Source organism: Salmo salar, chromosome 01 (assembly GCF_965601325.2).
Source record: "Salmo salar chromosome 01, fSalSal1, whole genome shotgun sequence".
In the NCBI taxonomy this organism is placed as follows: domain Eukaryota; kingdom Metazoa; phylum Chordata; class Actinopteri; order Salmoniformes; family Salmonidae; genus Salmo; species Salmo salar.
This window is the reverse complement of record NC_138291.1, coordinates 169036494-169063320: the sequence shown is the minus strand read 5'-3', so window position 1 is coordinate 169063320 and position 26827 is coordinate 169036494. Positions and strand designations below refer to the sequence as shown.

The following is a 26827-nucleotide window of genomic DNA, read 5'->3' as shown; positions in this document are numbered from 1 at the left end:
CAGATTTTTTTTGTGGAATATCTACAGTTGAAGTCAGAAGTTTACATACGCCTTAGCCAAATACATTTAAACTCAGTTTTAAACAATTCCTGGCATTTAATCCTAGTAAAAATTCCCTGTCTTAGGTCAGTTAGGATCACCACTATTTTAAGAATGAAATGTCAGAATAATCAAGATTTATTTCCGCTTTTATATCTTTCATCACATTCCCAGTGGGTCAGAAGTTTACACACACTCAATTAGTATTTGGTAGCATTGCCTTTAAATTGTTTAACTTGGGTCAAACATTTTGGGTAGCCTTCCACAAGCTTCCCACAAAAAGTTGGGTGAATTTTGGCCCATTCCTCCTGACAGAACTGTTGTAACTGAGTCAGGTTTGTAGGCCTACTTGCTCTCACACGCTTTTTCAGTTCTGCCCACACATTCTCTATAGGATTGAAGTCGGGGCAATGTGATGGCCACTCCAATACCTTAACTTTGTTGTCCTTCAGCCATTTTGCCACAACTTTGGAAGTATGCTTGGAGTCGTTGTCCATTTGGAAGACCCATTTGCGACCAAGCTTTAACTTCCTGACTGATGTCTTGATGTTGCTTCAATATATCCACATGACTTTCCTCACTCATGATGCCATCTATTTTGTGAAGTTCACCAGTCCCTCCTGCAGCAAAGCACCCCCACAACATGATGCTGCAACCCCCGTATATCACGGTTGGGATGGTGTTCTTTGGCTTGCAAGCCTCCCCCTTTTTCCTCCAAACATAATGCTGGTCATTATGGCCAAACAGTTTTATATTTGTTTCATCAGAGCTGAAGACATTTCTTTAAAAATTATGGACGTTCTTCACGGCGTCTCCAGACTCTGTCACGTCTGTCACATGTGCTCAGTGTGAACCTGCTTTCATCTGTGAAGAGCACAGGGCACCAGTGGCGAATTTGCCAATCTTGGTGTTCTCTGGCAAATGCCAAACGTCCTGCACGGTGTTGGGCTGTAAGCATAACCCCCACCTGTGGACGTCTGGGCCTCATACCACCCTCATGGAGTCTGTTTCTGACCATTTGAGCAGACACATGCACATTTGTGGCCTGCTGGAGGTCATTTTGCAGGGTTCTGGCAGTGCTCCTCCTTGCACAAAGGCGGAGGTAGCGGTCCTGCTGCTGGGTTGTTGCCCTCCTACGGCCTCCTCCACGTCTCCTGATGTACTAGCCTGTCTCCTGGTAGCGCCTCCATGCTCTGGACACTACTCTGACAGACACAGCAAACCTTCTTGCCACAGCTCGCATTGATGTGCCATCCTGGATGAGCTGCACTACCTGAGCCACTTGTGTGATTGACTTGGAGTTACATTGTGTTGTTTAAGTGTTCCCTTTAATTTTTTGAGCAGTGTATATCTACAGGTACACCTCCAATTGAATAAAATGATGTCAATTGGCCTATCAGAAGCTTCTAAAGCCATGACATCATTTTCTGGAATTTTACAAGCTGTTTATTAAAGGCACAGTCAACTTAGTGTATGTTAACTTCTGAACCACTGGAATTGTGATACAGTGAATTATAAGTGAAATAATCAGTTTGTAAACAATTATTGGAGAAATTACTTGTGTCATGCACACAGTAGGTGTCCTAACCGACTTGTCAAAACTTTAGTTTGTTAACAAGAAATTTGTGGAGTGGTTGAAAAACGAGTTTTAATGACTCCAACCTAAGTGTACGTAAACTTCTGACTTCAACTGTACATAGTTGTACAGAGGCCCATTATCAGCAACCATAACTTCTGTGTTCCAATGGCACATTGTTAGCTAATGCAAATGTGTCATTTTAAAAGGCAAATTGATCATCAGAAAACCCTTTTGCAATTACGTTAGCACAGCTGAAAACTGTTCTGATTAAAGAAGCAATAAAACTGGCCTTTAGACTAGTTGGGTATCTGGAGCGTCAGCATTTGTGGATTCGATTACAGTCTCAAAATGGCCAGAAACAAAGAACTTTATTCTGAAACTCGTCAGCCTATTCTTGTTCTGAGAAATTAAGGCTATTCCGTGCGAGAAATTGCCCGGAAACTGAAAATCTCGTACAACGCTGTGTACTACTCCACAGAACAGTGCAAACCGGGCAATAACCAGAATAGAAAGAGTGGGAGGCCCCGGTGCACAACTAAGCAAGAGTACATTAGAGTGTCTAGTTTGAGAAATAGATGCCTCAACTGGCAGCTTCATTAAATAGTACCCGCAAAACACCAGTCTCAACGTCAACAGTGAAGAGGCGACTCCGTGATGCTGGCATTCTAGGCAAAGTTGCAAAGAAAAAGCCATATCTGACTGGCCAATAAAAAGATTAAGATGGGCAAAAGAACACAGACACTTGGCAAAAGAACACAGACACTGGACAGAGGAACTCTGCCTAGAAGGCCAGAATATTCCTTGGGTTTACACCAATCTTACTACTACTGCACTGATCACACTCAAACAGAAAAGGCTGATGCTTGCAATTCATTTTTATTGTAAAGTTGTATGATATAAAGCAGGAAGAATTAACACCCAAACGCCCATTTATGGCCCATGGCAAACTGCCTATCATAGACCCTCTCCCTCTTCTTCCAGGGTGTCCTCCAGCAGCTCCTGAAAGCAATGTTGTCAATCCACATGGAAGCAGAACATAGAGTGCTCCTGTAAAACAATTATCCCGTCAGGAATTCATCAAATAGTCATTGAACGAATGGGATTCACAGTAATACATTTGTCTGAGAATTTTCAATCATAAACCCCAGTTCTGGAGCCCCGATCCTCTCATCACAAGCCCAAGCACTTACCTCATCTGCTCTTCTGTGTTTTCCTCTTCCTGCCTCCCTCCCTTTCATCCTTTCCTATTGATGCTTCAACAGATAAAGTGACCTCATATGCCACAATCTGTTTCAAGAAAAAAACATCCGAAAGCCCGCTCACATGAGGTGAATAATCACATGAGATCAGGAATTGTAGTGTTTGAGTTGAAAGACATTGCATAAATTAACTTCTATCAACACTAATACAGTTGTCTACAGAGAACAGGCTTTGATAGTAAACACTTACCTAATGTAGTCATGGAGCTGTGCTCCTCCTCCAACCCTCCCATCCTTTCCAATTGATGCTTCAACAGATCTGTTTCTTTGGCTGCTCTTCTCATCTATCTCAGACTTGAACAGGCTTAGAAAGAGGACAAAAGGAAACCAAAGCAACTTTAAAAGAGAAGTAGAAGAGGCAGACTTCATTTCTTTTTGACATGTTTGTTGGCTCTTTTTCCTGTGCTCTTGGTCTTCTCCTTTTCTGCTCATCCTTAGTTATTTAGATAGTTATTTTGGCCATTCGTACATTGGAATTCTAGTTCCATCTCCTCTCTATTACTGTTAGAAAATGTTTTCACCTCTTTTCTCTGGGTCTCTGTTTATCTTGCCACCCCTTGTGTTTTCCATAACTTTCTTTTGATCCACTCAGCTCTCCTTTACTGCTGATCTCATTTACCTTTTATCCCATGGTCCTTCCCGATTCTGTCCTCAGAACTTGAATTCTATATATCCTACTTCCCTCCTGATAAACCACTCTGGTCTCCCTTCCTCCTCTCTCATGTTTCCTCCTCTTCACCCTCATGCCTGGCTTCCTTATGATTTTTTCCTGCTTTTGCTCATTTTCTCGTTTTGTTGTTTGTTTTTTCTCTTTAAAAAATCTAATTTGTTTTTGTTTATTTACATCTATTAACATACCTAGGAGCATTGACTTGTACATTTCTTCTTTTGTCTGCTCCCTTTCTTTTATAATCTACTCAAAAGTTGTCATTGACTCGTCCGCCAATTTCTTCTGCTTCTTCCTTGTTCTTCTCTTCGCAGAGCGGTCTCTGGACGCTGCTCCCTCTCTTCCCTCCGCACAGAGGCGTCAGATGTAGACGATGTGACCTCGTATGCCACCACCTGTTTTGCTCTCTGTGTCTGCCCTTTTTTCTGACACAGCGCACGCCTCTTTTCTCTTTCAATCTGTGCATTCCTCTCTTCTCTCTCATACAGTTTCTCCATCTCCATCTTGAACCTGGCCTCGTGATCTTTTATTTTTTGAAGCTCTGCTCTCTTCTTATCCTCGTCTCGTATCCTTGTCTGCCTTTTCTGTTCCTCCTTCTCTTGTTCCTGCTGTATCTTCAATCTTCTTTTCTGTTCCACTTTCCTCCTCTTCTCTTCTTTCTCTCGTGCCTTTTGCTGCATCTCCAACACCTTCATTCTCTCCTTTTCCCTGTTCCTCTCCTCCTCCATCCTCTGTTTCTCAATCTTTTTCAACTTCTCTTCCCTCTTTTTCTCCATCTTTTTCTCTTCCTCTGCCCTCTTTTTCTCTTCTTTTTCACGGGCCTTCTGTTGCATCTCCAGCTTCTTTCTTTCTTTTTTCTCTCTCTTTTTCTCTTGTTCTCGTCTCTTTTTCTCATGTTCGATCTTTAGTTTCATCTCTGCATTCTCCCTTTTCCTCTGCTCCTCTGACTTGTTTTTTTCCATATTTTCTGTCCTTTTCCTTTCCTCCTCATTCAATTTCTTCTGTCTCTTTTCCCACTTCTTGAGCTCTTCAACCCTGGCTTTTTCCTTCCTCCTTTCGATCTTCATCATCTCTTCATTTCTCTTAGCCTCATCCTTGAAATATTTGATCCTGTCTGCGTAGCTCATGGCATTAAGTTCTTCTTTCCCTCGGCTCGCCATCATAGACATTGCATTGGCGGTTGCATATCTCCCTTCCATTTTACCACTATCAATCTCCTTCCTGTCCCTCTCACCATAAGGATCCCTGTGTAGACATCTCTGCTGTTGTCCACTCATGCTCTCCTCACTTTCACTACTCCCCTCCTGACTTGTGTCCTCACTCACACTCTGAGACACATCATCCTCAGACGAGCACGAGGGAGTCACAGCCTTCTCAGTGATGACGCGGAGCGCCTTGATGTAGTCAGCTTCTGTGTTCACCCTGTGAGCGAGCGGGCACAGCTCCTCGTAAATGGATTTCCATGTGAGTGACTCCTCACGTACGTCGTCAGGCAGGTATAGATCAGATGATTGCCTCTTGAGCACATTCACAACCTCTACCAGGTCCTGCTGGGTGTCCCCCTGAGTGTCCTCTCGGGCGGCCACTGGCGTGGCGTCTGGGCTGGCTGGGCGCTCGGGGGCTGTGGCAAGGGTATTGGATTGTTCTACTGCAGAGGAGCAGGAGGCCTCAGTGTCATCGTTCTTGTCATCGTTGTCTACCCTTTTCTTCAGAATCTCTTCCTTTCTCTTTTGGGCCATCCTCTCAATCAGCTGTGCTTTATACATATTCGCAATTTCTGCACCTCTCCGTTGAACTTCCTCAGACAATTCCTCAGACGATGCAATCTCTGGCCTCTTGACCTCATCCTTGACCTTTGCCTGGCCAGTCAATGGGGACCTGGGGTGGACATGCGGAAGGGTCTGTCTCATCCGGGCAGGAGGGCCGGAAACCAGGGGGTGGGATGGGACAGCAAATCGGTGTGAAGCGTGTGGGTGTGACGTCTTGGACGTTGAATGAGGCCATCTTTCAGGGGAGGTGCAGCTCTGTGTGTCCAGAGGGGGAAAGATTGAATGTTTCTTAGATTGGTCCTTCTGGGTGCCGGCAGCATGCTGGTCTGGCTCCGATTGGCTGTTGGCGAGGTACCTGTGGAGGTTGTACCAGGGGAAAGCTGGCAGTGTCGGTGAGACGGGACAAAGAATGGAGGAGGTGGAGCGCTGCTTGATCACCCCTTTATCCACCCCAATCTGTATGATGACAGACACATTTTTATTACTTAATAGCTTGATGGTCATTGTTATTACTATCTTAATACAATTACATGTGTATGGGTAATAAATATCATAGAGAAAACACGTTTTATTACTGTATATTAGCCTATTAGGATAATGGGAACACTTTTGGAATCGTTCCAACTCAGGAATTCTTCCATTCTATTTCAACTTTATTTTAAGAATGCAGACCTTCCTAAGAATACTACCAGTGCAGAACGCAGGCCTTCCTCAGAATACTATCAGTTCAGAATACAGACCTTCCTCAGAATACTACCAGAGCATAATGCCGACAGAACTCATAATACTACCAGTGCAGAATGCAGACCTTCCTCAGAATACTACCGGTGCAGATTCTAGACCTTCTTAAGAATACTACCAGTGCAGAATGCAGACTTTCTTAAGAATACAACCAGTGCAAAACGCAGACGTTCCTCAGAACAGTATCAGTGCAGAATGCAGACCTTCTTAAGAATACTACCAGTGAAGAACGCAGGACTTCCTTAGAATACTACCAGTGCAGAATGCAGACCTTCTTAATAATACTACAAGTGCAGGTTCTAGACCTTCCTCAGAATACTACCAGTGCAAAACGCAGACGTTCCTCAGAACACTATCAGTGCAGAATGAAGACCTTCTTAAGAATACTACTAGTGCATAATGCAGATCTTCTTAATAATACTACCAGTGCAGAATGCAGACCTTCCTCAGAATACTAGAAGTGCAGATTCTAGACCTTCTTAAGAATACTACCAGTGCAGAATGCAGACCTTCTTAAGAATACTACCAGTGCAAAATGCAGACCTTCCTCAGAACACTATCAGTGCAGAATGCAGACCTTCTTAATAATACTACCAGTGCAGAATTCAGAGCTTCCTGAGAATACTACCAGTGCAGAATGCAGACCTTCCTCAGAATACTACCAGTGCAAAACGCAGACGTTCCTCAGAACACTATCAGTGCAGAATGCAGACCTTCTTAAGAATACTACCAGTGCAGAATGCAGACCTTCCTAAGAATACTACCAGTGCAGAATGCAGACCTTCTTAAGAATACTACCAGTGCAAAACGCAGACCTTCCTCAGAACACTATCAGTGCAGAATGCAGACCTTCTTAATAATACTACCAGTGCAGAATTCAGAGCTTCCTGAGAATACAACCAGTGCAGAATGCAGACCTTCCTCAGAATACTACCAGTGCAGATTGCAGACCTTCCTCAGAATACTTCCAATGTGCAGTTTTTTTCTTGCCTTCTTATTTCACTATTCTATCTATTTAGATCTAATTTCTGTTTATCAGGATTGGGAACATCTAAAGCAACTACAGTATACCTACTGATATGAAAGTCTGATTAAAGAAAACTGCTCTTGTTACCTCCTCCAAGAGTTGGTGCAGCCTAAATATTTCTCCATACAGCGCCTTAATCTCCCTCATGTTTCCTCGCTCAGTTCTCCATGTCTCTCTAGCCAATCTCCAATGGGCGAGGTCAAGGTCACGGATATCCTCCCGCATGCCTAGTTCAACCTGGGTTCCCTTCTCATTTAGCCTCTTCTTTTTCCTCTTCTTCTGGGTTGAATCGGTGTCCTCCTTGCCCTGCCTACAAACCTTTGGGGCAGTAGGGATATTGAGAATAGAACATGGTATATTTTATTTTACGCATTGGATTATTATGTACCTTCCATTGTATTTCATTGATATAGAATATCAATAAGGTATAATGTTGACACTCGATCAAGCCGTAGTTAGTACAACGTTTACACTGATTGTCCATACATGATTAGTCTGGACCACTTTAGTGGGTCGTAGATTTAGCCTGCAGATGGGACTTACATTAAGGCTGGGGAGTTGTGAGGAGTTGTGAGGCTGGTGTGTTCTGGGCCTGTGGAGTTCAGTAGTTCCTGTGCAGAAATCGTCCTGTGCAGTCCGATTTGCCCATGGCTAGAAATGAAAATGATGACAAACATGCAGTTAGTAATGAGGTTATTGTTATTTTCAATCTTAGAAAAGCTCATAGACCTGTATGTCAAAGTGATGATTTTAAATCACTGGAGTTTTGACTATGAGGGTGGTGAGAGAAAAGAGATTCTAACCATTCTTATGATGAGCCTTGGGAAGGAGAACTTTCCCATAGTTCCTTCAATTACAGTAATCCTGAAAAAGGTACAATATGGCTTAAAAATATTATTATATTATTTAAATCATCACAATTAAATTGTGTCACAAAGTAGGCCTTTTCACACTAAATCACAAGTGGTCACAACTACTTACCACCAATCAATCACTTCAAAAATAACCATCCAAAATATAGCAATGATTTTGACCCTGAATTGAACTTGTAAGTGTTGCCGTAAATGGCAAACCATTTAGGCTGTCATCATTTCAGAATACAATTATTTATGACATCACGATTGTGATGTAATGTGGTGCCATGGGAGACCACACCCACCCTGACAGACAACAAATCACCAGAGCCACATAGGCCTATTATCCAATTAATCCACTTCTATGTTTGAAATACAGTATATTTAGTACTAGTAAGCTCATAAACATAGTAAAAACCACACTGTAGCAATGTGTATCACTTCACAGCTACTGTCCATGATGCATCATGAGTGTTTGTCCTCTGATGGGACCCTATTCCCTACATAGTGTACTACTTTTGACCATGGCTGATAATGTACTTTATAGGGTTGATTTGGGATGCACATAGGACTATGTAAAAAGTACCTTTGTTCGTCCTCACATTCAGTTTCGCGTTGACATTAACTCTTTTTGCTAAGTGAAAATCATGGGACAACAAGAAAGAAATGTATTCATAATAAAAACTGTACGTGTTGTAATTTCAATGTAGATTCCAGTTGTAAATGGTAGACATTGTACAACAAGGTAACTCTTCAGGATGTGGCAGAGTATGAAAATCTTTGCACTGTCTCTGATGCAGGTGTTTTTTCCCCCCACTCATTATGACATCACTGTGACGTCATATGGGGGACACTTTGCCCGAGTTTGGCATCTCCGGGGATAATGTGCTGTGTGCAGACCACTTTCACGCATATGCACTAGTGCAATCATTGTATTTGCTCCTGCATGAATGTATAATTGCAACATTACAGATTGTTTTACAATTGTGCGTCACCCTATGGGACTCCCAATCACGGCCGAATGTGATACAGCCTGGATTCAAACCAGGGACTTTAGTGACGCCTCTTGCACTGAGATGCAGTGCTTCAGACCGCTTCGCCACTCGGAAGACCAATATAAATGCAACTTCAAAGAATTTACTGAGTTACAGTCCATATAAGGAGGTCAATTGAAATGAATTCATTAGTCCCTAATCTATGGATTTCACATGACTGTACAGGGGCACAGCCATTGGGTGGGCCTTGGAGGGCGCACCCACTTGCATCCAGGCCCAGCCAATCAGAATGAGTTTGTCCCCACAAAAAGGCATTATTATATGCAAATACTTGTCAGCCTCCCTCCCAGCGTGGCTACAAATTCTCTAAAATGATGTTTGAGGAACCTTATGGTTGAAAAATTAACATTCAATTATCTAGCAACAGCTCTGGTGGACATTCCTGCAGTCAGCATGCCAATTGCACAATCCCTCAAAACTTGAGGCATCTGTGGCATTGTATTGTGACACAACTGCGCATTTTAGGGGATTTGTATTGTCCCCAGCACAAGGTGCACCTGTGTAATGATCATGCTATTTAATCAGCTTCTTGATATGCCACACCTGTCAGGTGGATGGATTACGGAGAAACGCTCACTAACAGCGATGTAAACAAATTTGTGCACAAAATGAGAGAAATAAGCTTTTTTTGCATATGGAATATTTTTGAGATTTTTTATTTCAGCTCATGAAACATGGGACCAACACTTTACATGTGTGTATATTTCTTTTCAGTGTACATTTCCAAGGCAACAAATCCTCTAAAACGAACCTTCTCTGGGGTAGGCTAACTCGGAGCTTTCTCATATATCCTGAATGAAGTGTCTGATTTGCGAGGACCAATGAAATAAGATCGATAGGAGTGGGGGAGGAAGGGGCTTGTGCATTGATAAGCATATCAAAGACGTTAACAATAGATAATAAAATATGGCACTTTTGCCCATAAGATGGCTCTAATTTGGACTATTTTACACCATAGCCTGATAAAATTTGCAATAACTATTCTAGAGTAAAGACGTCCCCATACATAGGTTCAGTTTGTTCCTAGCAGAACTCGGCTAGGCGATGCAAACTTCTGTGCTCACACTTCCTAAAGACCTTGGCTTGAAAAACTAGGAGAAAGAGGCAATATTACTGTTTGTCTCTCTTGAGCCACCGTAGTAACAATATAGCCAGAAACACTTCCTCAAAGTAGATACATCAAGAAATCTGTATTGAATTTTTTATATTTTTGCAGAGGAGGTCTTAGACGCGCAATTACACATCAGTTTAGTGCAGTAATTCTCAAGTGAATGATAGCAAACACTTCATTGAAGAATCCCGTCCATAGTTCCCACCCCTACTGTGAACCAATCACTGATGAAGGGGTGTAGACTTTGACTACCAAACTTCGACTTGCCTCAACAAAAAAATTGGTGTACGCAAACAGCTGAAAAAAACCTACCAAACACCAAAATGAACTTCACAAAATGTATAAGCTTAAACTGTTTCGACTGGGAAGCATGTGACAGCCTTTTGCGTCAGGTGGACAAGCAAAATCCACCATCGTAGTACGGATGAAGCCTGAGCTGGAATGTGAAGCTAACTGAAGCTGGCTAGATTTAAAAGACCCTGAGTAGATCTAGCTTGCTTCTTGGTATACCACTCTGGGAACACTCTGGACATACGACATGGGCTCTATGCTACATTATGGACAGTACTGTTCACTACTCTATACTATGGACGCACATTACCACTGTCTATACTGCACTATACATGAACACTAACACTGTCTACACGGTTTCCCACAGCAGATATTTATTTTCTGTCAATAGGGAGCCCACCATCATAGCCAAGATCCACGACAAGATATCAGAGATTTGCCAGAGAACACATAGGACTGAACTAAACATCCAGAAAGTCTGACCGCTCTACAACTGTGGCTGTATGACATGCTATATGCTTTTTGACCAGACGGCATCAGATACATGGCCTACACATACTAAGACAGAGGAGCGCTGTTTTGCTGTCTCGGATGCTTTATCTGAGGTTGATGTGTCTTTCTGTCAATAGTGTGCAACTGCAGCCCACATTTCGGGGTGTTCCTGCATGAGGGCATTCCTATATCTGCTACATTATGCACAGTACTGCTCACTATATACTATGGATGCACATTAACACTGTCTATACTGGTCAAGGGAGGAGGATTGGAGGGAAAGAGAGAGGAGGTTGAAAAGACTGAAGGAGGCAGAGGATGGGTTTGTATCTGTTGAAGATAGCAATGACAAGGGAGAGGGTATGTCGAGGAAGATTGCTATCAATTTCAAACAGAGTGGAAGGGGTAGAAGTTGTTGTGAGGAGCTTGGAGCCCAATTCTTCCATTGATGGGCATGGTTATGATAAAGATACGATTGGTTCAGTGGGAGTAAGATTTTTGAAGAAGGTGGAACCAGGCCTTTTGTCTGATCCATGGTCGGTTTCAAGTTGGGTGGAAAAGATGGTGGGTGCCGTTGAGTCGGTGAAGGTAACCCTAAGTGGAGGTGTCTGGTGCGAGAGAGGCAGGTTTAGGTGGCCAGGGTCATTGTAGTGCAGAAGATGTTGTATGCGGAGGAAGTGAAGAAGGTAGTGGAGGGTGAGGGATTCAGAGAGAATCCCTGTGAATAGTAGATCTTTGCCAGAACAGAGGGATAGGCCAATGAGTGATATATGTTTCAGTGAGGTTGGCTTAGCATTCATAGCAATTGTTATCTGCTGTACCGCAGAGATGACACGTAAGTCATAGAAAATAGATGTTGTGGTGGCAGCTGCAGAGAAGTACTTGGGGGTACGAGAGAAGAGTTACAGGGTGTGTTGAGTGGTAGTGTCTCGTCCTCTCGGGTCGTTGGCCCGGGGTAGGTTAAGATAGGGTTAAAGCAGTGGAATAAGGTGATGGGTTTTAATGAGTGTAGGGTTAGTTAGTAGAGTCATTAAATATATATATTTTTTTAAATTTTCACATTTCCCCTTTTCCCATTTTGTATCACAAAGGTAATGGATTCATACGATAGTTCAGTAGAGGGCGATAATGCAACATATTGGATGCCAACCGTCTTTAAACCTCACCGAAGAAGAAGAAGAAGAAGGAGAACACACCTGTTCTTTTGTGATTGCTGCCCTACCCACTATTTGACTGGAAGGAGAGCTATTGAACACATTTGTTTGTGCTGTTTCTCTGGTTGTTTTTTTTCTCCCAAATCTTGGGGGACAATCGTTGTTTCAACATGGTTTGGTTTCTGATTCTCATCTGGGTTGTCCAAGGTAGGACCAGTCATTTTGTTTTCGTGACATCCTACTTTTGAGTGTTTTCCATTTCAGTTAGGCCAGGCCAGTTCCACTGTAGACGCCAATTGGTTCACCATGTTATTATTTAACATGTATTATGTTACCCTTGTGTATTTCAGTGGGCAGTGTTCCCATCACCAATTTGACAAATGCTACTACTTCAAATTCTACTTTCCCTGCCACAGGTAAGCAGGCCTGCATTGGGGACCACTCATTTCGTAAGGTTACAGGCTGAAAACTAGGCCTGTTTACCATTTTTAGTTCATGTAGGCCAGCCCCACTGCAAAACTGTTGTTCTGTTCCTCTTTATATTTTCTTTCTGTTTTTCAGTGGACAATTCTACAAACCCCATCAACAATTCTACAAATGTGACTTTCACTGCCACAGGTAGGCCTCTACTGTGATTCTCAAGTCAATCTCTTGGTGTGATGGGCCTAAAGAAACAATTCCATTGGTTTTCTTCAAGTTCATGGCTTATCTATCAAAAATAAAATATTGCAAAATGTGTTTAATGTTAACAATTGCCTTTAGGTTCTACTGCCTCAATGGGACCACGCCACAGACAAAATGATTGGGTTAAAATGCCTGAAACCAGAGAAGGTAACGCATTCATTAGATGAAGCGCACAATCCTGGACCTCTACTGCGAGGTCTGGACTTTAATGGCACTGGAGGTAGTGACTTGTAACTAGTACATGTTGTATCAGTGTGGTTGTTTCAGACCCTCTCTCTGTTACAGAGGACTTACAGTTCGACCTTGCTATCGTGGAGGGAGACATTCTGGTTTCGGTGAGTCTATTATCCCTGCTTTCTGTCCTGTTACTGCATATTTTTTTTTAGGCTGATGAATCAGATTGATACCACCTTCTGGTATACACAGCCTGAAGCTAATGACTGCAAAATCATTCAAGCCAGATTGTTGAACAGAATTACATTTGAACTTGCTCTACCGGTTGTCCATGGTGTTGGTCCTTCAGATGGTTGAAATTTGAGCCAAAATATCCACAGGAAAAATATACAATGCATGCATACTAACTGAAGTGCCAGGTGATAGAAATTTCAACTTCAGTACCGCCACTCTAAAAAGTTGTGTTAACAGTACTTTCCTGTGGATATTTTGACCATCTGAAGGATCAACACCACGGACCACCAGTAGAGTAAGTTTCAATGTCGTTTTATTCAACATTCTGTCTTGTAAAGAAACCTTGAACGATTTTGCAGTCATTAGTTTCAGTCTGTGTATACCAGAAGCTGGTACAGTGCGTTATTCAAGCTGTCAAATTGGTTGTTGATTACTACTAAACAACCATTTTCAGGTCTTGCCGTAGATTTGTCAGAACTGTAACTTGGCCACTCGGGAACATTGTCTTCTTGCTAAGCAACTCCAGTGCAGATTTGCACTTGTGTTTTAGGTTCTTGTCCTGCAGAAAGGTGAATTATGCTCCCAGTGTCTGGTAGTCTTCCCTGTGGCTTAGTTGGTAGAGCAAGGTGTTTGCAACGCCAGCAGGGTGTGTGCAACGCCAGGGTTGTGGGTTCGATTCCCACGGGGGGCCAGTACAAAAAAAAAGCATGAAATGGTATGATATGTATGTATTCACTACTGTAAGTCGCTCTGGATAAGGGCGTCTGCTAAATGACTAAAATGTAAAAAAAAATGGTAGAACAGACTAAACCAGGATTTCCTCTAGGATCTTAAATCCCTGAGCGGTTTCCTTCTTCTCTGGCAACTGACTTAGGAAAGACACCTGTATCTTTGTATGGACTGGGTGTATTGATTCACCATCCAAAGTGTAATTATTAACTTCACCATGCTCGAAGGGATATTCAATGTCTGCTTTTTTACCCATCTACCAATAGGTGCCTTATGCAAGTTATTTGAAAACCAATAGGTCGTTGTAGTTAAATATGTTTGAAATTCACTGCTTGTTCGAGACCTTACAGATAATTGTATGCGTGGGTTACAGAGATGAGGTAGTCATTCAAAATTCATGTTACTCACTATTGCACAGTGAGTCATGCAAATAATAGATTTATTGTGTCGGCCAGTGACGACAATCTCAATTTAAATCGTAGTGGGCGTTGCCAATTGCACAGTTTTAGTTTATTATTTAGGTGATTTTTTTCCTTTTTTTTCTTCTAAAATATCTTCAAATATATATACAGTGGGGAGAACAGGTATTTGATACACTGCCGATTTTGCAGGTTTCCCTACTCACAAAGCATGTAGAGGTCTGTAATTTTTATCATAGGTACACTTCAACTGTGAGAGACGGAACCTAAAACAAAAATCCAGAATCACATTGTATGATTTTTAAGTAATTAATTTGCATTTTATTGCATGACATAAGTATTTGATCACCTACCAACCAGTAAGAATTCCGGCTCTCACAGACCTGTTAGTTTTTCTTTAAGAAGCCCTCCTGTTCTCCACTCATTACCTGTATTAACTGCACCTGTTTGAACTCTTTACCTGTATAAAAGACAACTGTCCACACACTCAAACAGACTCCAACCTCTCCACAATGGCCAAGACCAGAGAGCTGTGTAAGGACCTCAGGGATAAAATTGTAGACCTGCACAAGGCTAGGATGGGCTACAGGACAATAGGCAAGCAGCTTGGTGAGAAGGCAACAACTGTTGGCGCAATTATTAGAAAATGGAAGAAGTTCAAGATGACGGTCAATCACCCTCGGTCTGGGGCTCCATGCAAGATCTCACCTCGTGGGGCATCAATGATCATGAGGAAGGTGAGGGATCAGCCCAGAACTACACGGCAGGACCTGGTCAATGACCTGAAGAGAGCTGGGACCACAGTCTCAAAGAAAACCATTAGTAACACACTACGACGTCATGGATTAAAATCCTGCAGCGCATGCAAGATCCCCCTGCTCAAGCCAGCACATGTCCAGGCCCGTCTGAAGTTTGCCAATGATCATCTGGATGATCCAGAGGAGGAATGGGAGAAGTTCATGTGGTCTGATGAGACAAAAATAGAGCTTTTTGGTCTAAACTCCACTCGCCGTGTTTGGAGGAAGAAGAAGGAAGAGTACAACCCCAAGAACACCATCCCAAACGTGAAGCATGGAGGTGGAAACATCATTCTTTGGGGATGCTTTTCTGCAAAGGGGAGAGGACGACTACACCGTATTGAGGGGAAGATGGATGGGGCCATGTATCGCGAGATCTTGGCCAACAACCTCCTTCCCTCAGAAAGAGCATTGAAGATGGGTCGTGGCTGGGTCTTCCAGCATGACATCGACCCGAAACACACAGCCATGGCAACTAAGGAGTGGCTCCGTAAGAAGCATCTCAAGGTCCTGGAGTGGCCTAGCCAGTCTCCAGACCGGAACCCAATAGAAATCTTTGGAGGGAGCTGAAAGTCCGTATTGCCCAGCGACAGCCCCGAAACCTGAAGGATCTGGAGAAGGTCTGTATGGAGGAGTGGGCCAAAATCCCTGCTGCAGTGTGTGCAAACCTGGTCAAGAACTACAGGAAACGTATGATCTCTGCAATTGCAAACAAAGGTTTCTGTACCAAATATTAAGTTCTGCTTTTCTGATGTATCAAATACTTATGTCATGCAATAAAATGCAAATGAATTACTTAATCATACAATGTGATTTTTGGATTTTTGTTTTAGATTCCGTCTCTCACAGTTGAAGTGTACCTATGATAAAAATTACAGACCTCTACATGCTTTGTAAGTAGGAAACACTGCCGATTTTTGCAGGTTATCAAATACTTGTTCTCCCCACTGTGTGTGTATATATATATTAGTCTACAAAACATTCGGAACACCTAACATTGAGTTGCACCCCCCTTTGCCCTCAGAAAAGCCTCAATTCGTCAGGTCATGGACTCTACAAGGTGTCAAGCATTCCACAGGAATGCTGGCCCCATGATTTCCTCAATGCTTCCCACCATTGTGCCCAGTTGGCTGGTAGTGGATCTCTAATCCGAAATGGCTCGTTCCATCTCATCCCACAGATACTTAATTGGATTGCAATCTGGTGACTGGTCAGGCCACTGCACTAAGCTGAATTCACTGTAATTTTCGTGGAACCATTCCTGGACAATCCTAGCCTTGTGGCATGGGGCATTATCCTGCTGAAAAAATCAATTCACAGATGGATACACTGCATTTACATTACATTTACGTCATTTAGCAGACGCTCTTATCCAGAGCGACTTAAAAATTGGTGCAATCACCTCACAATAGTACATCTATCTTTTTTAGGGGGGGAGGAGGGTTAGAAGGATTACTTTATCCTATCCCAGGTATTCCTTAAAGAGGTGGGGTTTCAGGTGTCTCCGGAAGGTGGTGATTGACTCCGCTGTCCTGGCGTCGTGAGGGAGCTTGTTCCACCATTTGGGTGCCAGAGCAGTGAACAGTTTTGACTGGGCTGAGCGGGAACTGTGCTTCCGCAGAGGTAGGGAGGCGAGCAGGCCAGAGGTGGATGAACGCAGTGCCCTTTGGGTGTAGGGACTGATCAGAGCCTGAAGGTACAGAGGTGCCGTTCCCCTCACGGCTCCGTAGGCAAGCACTGCTGCCAGGAAGGGATGCACCTGATTTTCAATTATGTTAAGACATTCAAACGTTGCTCAACTTTTATCATGGGGCCCAACGTGTGCCATGAAAAGGCACCCCAAAGCATACCACTGCCACTCACCAGCCTGTAATGTTGACAAACGGCATGATGGATGCATGTGGTTTTCTTCATACCCTAGTCCTCCCATCAGCGTGAAATTGCAAAAAAACGGCATTTATCATACCAGACGTTTTTCCAATTCTCCTGTGTCCAGTGTTTCCTTAGTCCACTGCAACAAGTTTTTTGCTGAAAGAAGTGGAACTCTGCCATACCCCATTTGTGTCAAGGTTCTACGAGCTGAGCATTTTTGGGGTCTTTGGGAACAAATGTTTTACTGGACTGTCAATTGACTATAACTGTAGCCCGTCTGTTGCTCTGCACAATTCGTGTCACCCATTTTCGACCACTGGACTGCCATTGGCTGGATGTCCTTTGGGTGGTGGACCATTCTTAACACACACACGGGAAACTGAGTGTGAAATACCCAGCAACGTTGCAGTTCTTGACACACTCAAACTGGTGAGTCTGGTACCGACCATACCCTGATCAAAGGTACTTCAATATTTTGTCCTGCCCATTCACCCTCTGAATGGCATATAGATATGATCCATGGTCTCTTCATATACACTGATTGAACAGGTGACCTCAATAAGGATCATAGCATTCACCTGGTCAGTCTGTCATGGAAAGTACACTGTATATTGCTCCTTTCTTTTTTTTCTACATACTTAGTCTGGTTTTAGTCATTTAAGTGAATACTGAAATAGTTTGACCATTTTAGAACTTAAAAACATTCATAGGGGAAACGCGGAAATAACAATTGAATTAATCTGAGGCCTATACTCTCTAGCGACAGCTGGATTTAAGACTAGGTGTTTGTCCTACAGGAAGACCGATTAGCTGTGAAGTCACTTTGGCCTGAGAATGAAGGCGTCGCTTCTATCCCCTACAAGATCAACGATTATCTGGGTGAGTGTCGAATACAGTAGGAGAGATGAACACTGTAACACTAGATGTTTTCTAATACAGTGAGAATGATATGCACCGTCTAATGGTAGATTGTCTCTGATCCACACAGTGGACAGAAAGGAAACTATACTAGCAGCGTTCAAGCTTATTTCAGACCAGACGTGTATCCGCTTCCACGAATACACCAATGAGATGAACTACATAGAGTTCATCTCTGGGACAGGGTGAGTCCAAAGTGGGCACATTAACACATTCTCTCCTTCCCAGCAGTTTCCAGTTAACTCACAACCTCTCCTTCCTTTTCCTGTGTTCAATCCTTTATTTTTCCTCTCTTCCTGTCATATCCCCTCTTTCTCCTCCATTTCTCTCCTCCCGCTTCTCTCACCTTTATCTCTCTTCGCTTAACTCTAGCTGTGCGTCGTATGTAGGTTTCCAGGGCGGGGCCCAGTCTGTGTACTTCGGTAGAGCCTGTAACGTGGGGAACCTGTGTCATGAGCTGATGCATGCCCTGGGCCTGCACCACGAGCACACACGGCCAGACCGTGACCAATACGTCACCATACAGTGGGACAACGTGGTCCCAGGTAACTCACACCAACACAACATACTAAACCACCTCAGGGGCAGTGCATGTGGATCAGGGGCAGGGCTGGTCAATTTGTCCCATGAAGAGCTGCAGTGTGCAGGCTTTAGTAGCAGCCCAACACTAACATACCTGATTCAGCTTTTTGTGGTCTGGAGTGAAGACCGTATAGAATAACTATTGACATTTAGTATTTTATTAGGTACTGCCTAAGCAGCAGTTACTCTTCCTGGGGTCCACACAACATGAAACACTACATACCACAAGGACAGAACCACTTTAGTTTAAAATAAGAATAGTCTTTCATACATTTATGCCTTAACGTTCCATTTATCATGTACTTATTATAACGGAAATACTGCAGCCATTCATTTCCCCATACATTGCAACCCTTTTCTCTACTGTTGAAGTTGCTTTGTCTAAGCAGGTCCTGATAGCCTAATATCAGAGCTACCTTGAATCCTGATATCCTAATCTCACAGCACCAGTTCTGTAAACACCAGAGAATCTTACACCAGTAACCATCAGTGTTCTTCAGTTTGAGACCAATACTATGCATAACTATGTATTTCAGACTCATTTCCAATTATGTAGAATTAAACTGAATTCGTTTACTCCTGTGAATTTTCCCTGGCGTGAACGCAGCAACCTTGTTCGCTAAATTTGCCTGACGCGAATAACACTACGTTGTCATCTACAGTTACCACCCGTAATGGGTATCCTGGTGTAAAATATACCTTTTACAGTTGCCACCCGTAATGGGTATCCTGGGATAACATGTAAGCTCGTTTTGAAGGCAGTTTTGTTACATTACCACCCGCAATGGGTTTCATTAGGTAAGATGAAATATTCATGCCTTGAATCCTGTAGAGTTTCCTCCTGCTAGAGGTTCAACTTAATGGTTTCCATCTCAACTTGTCTACATTTCCATTTTCATTCCCCTATATCACATTCACACCCAGCAGTGTCCACCAGTCACATCTGCCTCTTTTAACTTCCAGGAAAAGAAAATAATTTTAAGGTGAAGAAAGGAGACACTCAGGACCTGCCCTATGACTACGACTCCATAATGCACTACGGAACGTCAGTCATACTCCTCTCCTCCTTATTCCCACTAAAGTCCTAATTTTACTCACCTTGTTTTTAAACTGCTAGCAATAAGTAAATATTAGTTTTGTGACTGTGTACAGTCGTGGGCAAAAGTATATTTGTGTCATTCTCAACATTTTCAGTCTGCTGCCTCAGTTTGTATGATGGCAATTTGCATATACTCCAGAATGTTATAAAGAGTGATCAGATGAATTGCAATTAATTGCAAAGTCCCTCTTTGCCATGAAAATGAACTGAATCCCCCAAAAACATTTCCGCTGCATATCAGCCCTGCCACAAAAGGACCAGCTGATCTCATGTCAGTGATTCTCTCGTTAACACAGGTGTGAGTGTTGATGAGGACAAGGCTGGAGATCACTCTGTCATGCTGATTGAGTTCGAATAACAGACTGGAAGCTTCAAAAGGAGGGTGGTGCTTGGAATCATTGTTCTTCCTCTGTCAACCATTGTTACCTGCAAGGAAACACGTGCCGTCATCATTGCTTTGCACAAAAAGGGCTTCGCAGGCAAGGATATTGCTGCCAGCAAGATTGCACCTAAATCAACCATTTATCGCATCATCAAGAACTTCAAGGAGAGCGGTTCAATTGTTGTGAAGAAGACTTTCTTGGGTGCCCTGAAGCCCAGCAAGCGCCAGGACTGTCTCCTAAAGTTGATTCAGCTGCGGGATCGGGGCACCACCAGTACAGGAATGGCAGCAGGCAGGTGTGAGTGCATCTGCATGCACAGTGAGGCGAAGACTTTTGGAGGATGTCAAGAAGGGCAGCAAAGAAGCCACTTCTCTCCAGGAAAAACATCAGGGACAGACTGATATTCTGCAAAAGGTACAGGGATTGGACTGCTGAGGACTGGGGTAAAGTCATTTTCTCTGATCAATCCCCTTTCCGATTGTTTGGGGCATCCGGAAAAAAGCTTGTCCGGAGAAGACAAGGTGAGCGCTACCATCAGTCCTGTGTCATGCCAACAGTAAAGCATCCTGAGACCATTCACGTGTGGGGTTGCTTCTCAGCCAAGGTAGTGGGCTCACTCACAATTTTGCCTAAGAACACAGCCATGAATAAAGAATGGTACCAACCATCCAGGAACTGTTTGGTGACGAACAATGCCTTTTCCAGCATGATGGAGCACCTTGCCATAAGGCAAAAGTGATAACTAAGTGGCTCGGGGAACAAAATATCGCTCATTTTGGGTCCATGTTCAGGAAACTCCCCAGACCCTAATCCCAGTGACAACTTGTGGTCAATCCTGAAGAGGCGGGTGGACAAACAAAACCCCACAAATTCTGACAAACTCCAAGCATTGATTATGCAAGAATGGGCTGCCATCAGTCAGGATATGGCCCAGAAGTTCATTGACAGCATGCCAGGGCGGATTGCAGAGGTCTTGAAAAAGAAGGGTCAACACTGCAAATATTGACTCTTTGCATCAACTTGAATGTAATTGTTAATAAAAGCCTTTGACACTTATGAAATGCTTGTAATTATACTTCCGTGTTCCATAGTAACATCTGACAAAAATATCTAAAGACACTGAAGCAGCAAACTTTGTAGAAATTAATATTTGTGTCATTCTCTCAACTTTTGGCCACGACTGTACAGTATCCAGCTCAAGTAACATTTCCCTGTGTGTACTAAATGGTTCCCTATTTAGGTCACTATTGTTTACCTGGGCTCTGGTCAAACTATGTGCACTATATTGGGATTAGGGTGGCATTGTGACGCAGTCCTTGTGTTAAAGTAGCAAGTCCTCTAATCCCCCATTGTTGGGTTTCTCCTGGCAGATACTACTTCTCATCAAACCGTAACCCCACTATTCACTCCAAGAAGAGGGGAGTCCAGATTGGACAGAGAAATCACCTGAGCCCCCTGGACATAACACGCCTTAACAAACTCTATCAATGTGGTAAAGACATGCGCGCACACACAGAGACAGGAAAAATATCAGAGTTGGGCTGCCTTTGTAAATGCAGTCATTATCGCACTGTATTCTAACCATGTTCATGTCTTGTCTTTCACAGAATAACAACGCACAGTTTAGCATTTATGACACCATCGAAGAAGATTTCAACACCGCTGCTGTCGACTGAAGATTCCAACACAAATGGCACTGACATTTTAACTTCTCAACAATGAATAAGTTGAACAAGTCCCTTAAAGCTTTCTGATGGATTATATGTGTGTCTGGCAGCAGGCAGTAGTTTAATTTCTCCTGTGTGCTCTTGCTGCCTTGAATTAGGCCTATACCACTGCACTTGTCTTGGAAATAAATAAAATGACCTAGACTGAAAAGAATCCAGTCAGTGTGATGTTGCTTGCAGTGTTCTGTTTCATTCTATAATGGACCTTCTCAGCTATGCTCATCATACATCCCAAGGTGGGATCAGAGAAGAAGTAGATCTAGCATAGCAGGAGAGACTTAAATTAATGGTGAGTTATTCCTTAAACTTGGCCGACTACCTAGGCAACAAATTATTTAATGTTGATGCTGTATCAGGACTTAGAGAGCAGGGATCATAGACTCACCAAAATAACAATTTCGCCCTCTAGAAGGGTGTACTATGAAACAGGCTTGAGTTGGCGAGGTAACTTTGGTGAACTCTTGAGCTCAACTCAGGATAACCGGTACCATGGAAGTGGCCCACCTTTATGCAAGGAATGCTAAACCAATATACATAAAGATGTATACACACAACCGTTCAAAAGTTTGGGGTCACTTAGAAATGTCCTTGTTTTTGAATGCCTTTTTTGTCCATTAAAATATCAAATTGATCAGAAATAGTGTCGACAATGTTGTAAATAACTATTGTAGCTGGATAAGGCAGATTTTTTTTGTGGAATATCTACAGTTGAAGTCAGAAGTTTACATACGCCTTAGCCAAATACATTTAAACTCAGTTTTAAACAATTCCTGGCATTTAATCCTAGTAAAAATTCCCTGTCTTAGGTCAGTTAGGATCACCACTATATTTTAAGAATGAAATGTCAGAATAATCAAGATTTATTTCCGCTTTTATATCTTTCATCACATTCCCAGTGGGTCAGAAGTTTACACACACTCAATTAGTATTTGGTAGCATTGCCTTTAAATTGTTTAACTTGGGTCAAACATTTTGGGTAGCCTTCCACAAGCTTCCCACAAAAAGTTGGGTGAATTTTGGCCCATTCCTCCTGACAGAACTGTTGTAACTGAGTCAGGTTTGTAGGCCTACTTGCTCTCACACGCTTTTTCAGTTCTGCCCACACATTCTCTATAGGATTGAAGTCGGGGCAATGTGATGGCCACTCCAATACCTTAACTTTGTTGTCCTTCAGCCATTTTGCCACAACTTTGGAAGTATGCTTGGAGTCGTTGTCCATTTGGAAGACCCATTTGCGACCAAGCTTTAACTTCCTGACTGATGTCTTGATGTTGCTTCAATATATCCACATGACTTTCCTCACTCATGATGCCATCTATTTTGTGAAGTTCACCAGTCCCTCCTGCAGCAAAGCACCCCCACAACATGATGCTGCAACCCCCGTATATCACGGTTGGGATGGTGTTCTTTGGCTTGCAAGCCTCCCCCTTTTTCCTCCAAACATAATGCTGGTCATTATGGCCAAACAGTTTTATATTTGTTTCATCAGAGCTGAAGACATTTCTTTAAAAATTATGGACGTTCTTCACGGCGTCTCCAGACTCTGTCACGTCTGTCACATGTGCTCAGTGTGAACCTGCTTTCATCTGTGAAGAGCACAGGGCACCAGTGGCGAATTTGCCAATCTTGGTGTTCTCTGGCAAATGCCAAACGTCCTGCACGGTGTTGGGCTGTAAGCATAACCCCCACCTGTGGACGTCTGGGCCTCATACCACCCTCATGGAGTCTGTTTCTGACCATTTGAGCAGACACATGCACATTTGTGGCCTGCTGGAGGTCATTTTGCAGGGTTCTGGCAGTGCTCCTCCTTGCACAAAGGCGGAGGTAGCGGTCCTGCTGCTGGGTTGTTGCCCTCCTACGGCCTCCTCCACGTCTCCTGATGTACTAGCCTGTCTCCTGGTAGCGCCTCCATGCTCTGGACACTACTCTGACAGACACAGCAAACCTTCTTGCCACAGCTCGCATTGATGTGCCATCCTGGATGAGCTGCACTACCTGAGCCACTTGTGTGATTGACTTGGAGTTACATTGTGTTGTTTAAGTGTTCCCTTTAATTTTTTGAGCAGTGTATATCTACAGGTACACCTCCAATTGAATAAAATGATGTCAATTGGCCTATCAGAAGCTTCTAAAGCCATGACATCATTTTCTGGAATTTTACAAGCTGTTTATTAAAGGCACAGTCAACTTAGTGTATGTTAACTTCTGAACCACTGGAATTGTGATACAGTGAATTATAAGTGAAATAATCAGTTTGTAAACAATTATTGGAGAAATTACTTGTGTCATGCACACAGTAGGTGTCCTAACCGACTTGTCAAAACTTTAGTTTGTTAACAAGAAATTTGTGGAGTGGTTGAAAAACGAGTTTTAATGACTCCAACCTAAGTGTACGTAAACTTCTGACTTCAACTGTACATAGTTGTACAGAGGCCCATTATCAGCAACCATAACTTCTGTGTTCCAATGGCACATTGTTAGCTAATGCAAATGTGTCATTTTAAAAGGCAAATTGATCATCAGAAAACCCTTTTGCAATTACGTTAGCACAGCTGAAAACTGTTCTGATTAAAGAAGCAATAAAACTGGCCTTTAGACTAGTTGGGTATCTGGAGCATCAGCATTTGTGGATTCGATTACAGTCTCAAAATGGCCAGAAACAAAGAACTTTATTCTGAAACTCGTCAGCCTATTCTTGTTCTGAGAAATTAAGGCTATTCCGTGCGAGAAATTGCCCGGAAACTGAAAATCTCGTACAACGCTGTGTACTACTCCACAGAACAGTGCAAACCGGGCAATAACCAGAATAGAAAGAGTGGGAGGCCCCGGTGCACAACTAAGCAAGAGTACATTAGAGTGTCTAGTTTGAGAAATAGATGCCTCAACTGGCAGCTTCATTAAATAGTACCCGCAAAACACCAGTCTCAACGTCAACAGTGAAGAGGCGACTCCGTGATGCTGGCATTCTAGGCAAAGTTGCAAAGAAAAAGCCATATCTGACTGGCCAATAAAAAGATTAAGATGGGCAAAAGAACACAGACACTTGGCAAAAGAACACAGACACTGGACAGAGGAACTCTGCCTAGAAGGCCAGAATATTCCTTGGGTTTACACCAATCTTACTACTACTGCACTGATCACACTCAAACAGAAAAGGCTGATGCTTGCAATTCATTTTTATTGTAAAGTTGTATGATATAAAGCAGGAAGAATTAACACCCAAACGCCCATTTATGGCCCATGGCAAACTGCCTATCATAGACCCTCTCCCTCTTCTTCCAGGGTGTCCTCCAGCAGCTCCTGAAAGCAAAGTTGTCAATCCACATGGAAGCAGAACATAGAGTGCTCCTGTAAAACAATTATCCCGTCAGGAATTCATCAAATAGTCATTGAACGAATGGGATTCACAGTAATACATTTGTCTGAGAATTTTCAATCATAAACCCCAGTTCTGGAGCCCCGATCCTCTCATCACAAGCCCAAGCACTTACCTCATCTGCTCTTCTGTGTTTTCCTCTTCCTGCCTCCCTCCCTTTCATCCTTTCCTATTGATGCTTCAACAGATAAAGTGACCTCATATGCCACAATCTGTTTCAAGAAAAAAACATCCGAAAGCCCGCTCACATGAGGTGAATAATCACATGAGATCAGGAATTGTAGTGTTTGAGTTGAAAGACATTGCATAAATTAACTTCTATCAACACTAATACAGTTGTCTACAGAGAACAGGCTTTGATAGTAAACACTTACCTAATGTAGTCATGGAGCTGTGCTCCTCCTCCAACCCTCCCATCCTTTCCAATTGATGCTTCAACAGATCTGTTTCTTTGGCTGCTCTTCTCATCTATCTCAGACTTGAACAGGCTTAGAAAGAGGACAAAAGGAAACCAAAGCAACTTTAAAAGAGAAGTAGAAGAGGCAGACTTCATTTCTTTTTGACATGTTTGTTGGCTCTTTTTCCTGTGCTCTTGGTCTTCTCCTTTTCTGCTCATCCTTAGTTATTTAGATAGTTATTTTGGCCATTCGTACATTGGAATTCTAGTTCCATCTCCACTCTATTACTCCTATAAAATGTTTTCACCTCTTTTCTCTGGGTCTCTGTTTATCTTGCCACCCCTTGTGTTTTCCATAACTTTCTTTTGATCCACTCAGCTCTCCTTTACTGCTGATCTCATTTACCTTTTATCCCATGGTCCTTCCCGATTCTGTCCTCAGAACTTGAATTCTATATATCCTACTTCCCTCCTGATAAACCACTCTGGTCTCCCTTCCTCCTCTCTCATGTTTCCTCCTCTTCACCCTCATGCCTGGCTTCCTTATGATTTTTTCCTGCTTTTGCTCATTTTCTCGTTTTGTTGTTTGTTTTTTCTCTTTAAAAAATCTAATTTGTTTTTGTTTATTTACATCTATTAACATACCTAGGAGCATTGACTTGTACATTTCTTCTTTTGTCTGCTCCCTTTCTTTTATAATCTACTCAAAAGTTGTCATTGACTCGTCCGCCAATTTCTACTGCTTCTTCCTTGTTCTTCTCTTCGCAGAGCGGTCTCTGGACGCTGCTCCCTCTCTTCCCTCCGCACAGAGGCGTCAGATGTAGACGATGTGACCTCGTATGCCACCACCTGTTTTGCTCTCTGTGTCTGCCCTTTTTTCTGACACAGCGCACGCCTCTTTTCTCTTTCAATCTGTGCATTCCTCTCTTCTCTCTCATACAGTTTCTCCATCTCCATCTTGAACCTGGCCTCGTGATCTTTTATTTTTTGAAGCTCTGCTCTCTTCTTATCCTCGTCTCGTATCCTTGTCTGCCTTTTCTGTTCCTCCTTCTCTTGTTCCTGCTGTATCTTCAATCTTCTTTTCTGTTCCACTTTCCTCCTCTTCTCTTCTTTCTCTCGTGCCTTTTGCTGCATCTCCAACACCTTCATTCTCTCCTTTTCCCTGTTCCTCTCCTCCTCCATCCTCTGTTTCTCAATCTTTTTCAACTTCTCTTCCCTCTTTTTCTCCATCTTTTTCTCTTCCTCTGCCCTCTTTTTCTCTTCTTTTTCACGGGCCTTCTGTTGCATCTCCTGCTTCTTTCTTTCTTTTTTCTCTCTCTTTTTCTCTTGTTCTCGTCTCTTTTTCTCATGTTCGATCTTTAGTTTCATCTCTGCATTCTCCCTTTTCCTCTGCTCCTC

The 26827-nt window shown here is 42.9% G+C and overlaps 1 protein-coding gene and 1 long non-coding RNA gene across 2 annotated transcripts; one reads left to right on the top strand and one right to left on the bottom strand.

Annotated features, from left to right (window-relative positions):
* Nucleotides 1-12114: 12114 nt before the first annotated feature.
* LOC145858071 (low choriolytic enzyme-like) lies at nt 12115-21829 on the top strand. The gene is made up of 11 exons (XM_082956206.1): nt 12115-12245; nt 12389-12454; nt 12600-12656; nt 12801-12869; nt 13008-13057; nt 17745-17826; nt 17936-18050; nt 18238-18410; nt 19411-19492; nt 21300-21421; nt 21537-21829. Exons 1-11 carry the CDS (start codon nt 12209-12211, stop codon nt 21539-21541), a joined length of 858 nt encoding a protein of 285 aa, XP_082812332.1. The 5' UTR covers nt 12115-12208; the 3' UTR covers nt 21542-21829.
* Nucleotides 21830-24755: 2926 nt separating this feature from the next.
* Nucleotides 24756-25702, bottom strand: LOC145858070 (uncharacterized). The gene is made up of 3 exons (XR_014378880.1): nt 25407-25702; nt 25148-25244; nt 24756-25004 (listed from the first exon to the last, which is right to left on the bottom strand). It is a non-coding gene; the product is annotated as an uncharacterized LOC145858070 (long non-coding RNA).
* Between the last annotated feature and the right edge of the window lie 1125 nt (nt 25703-26827).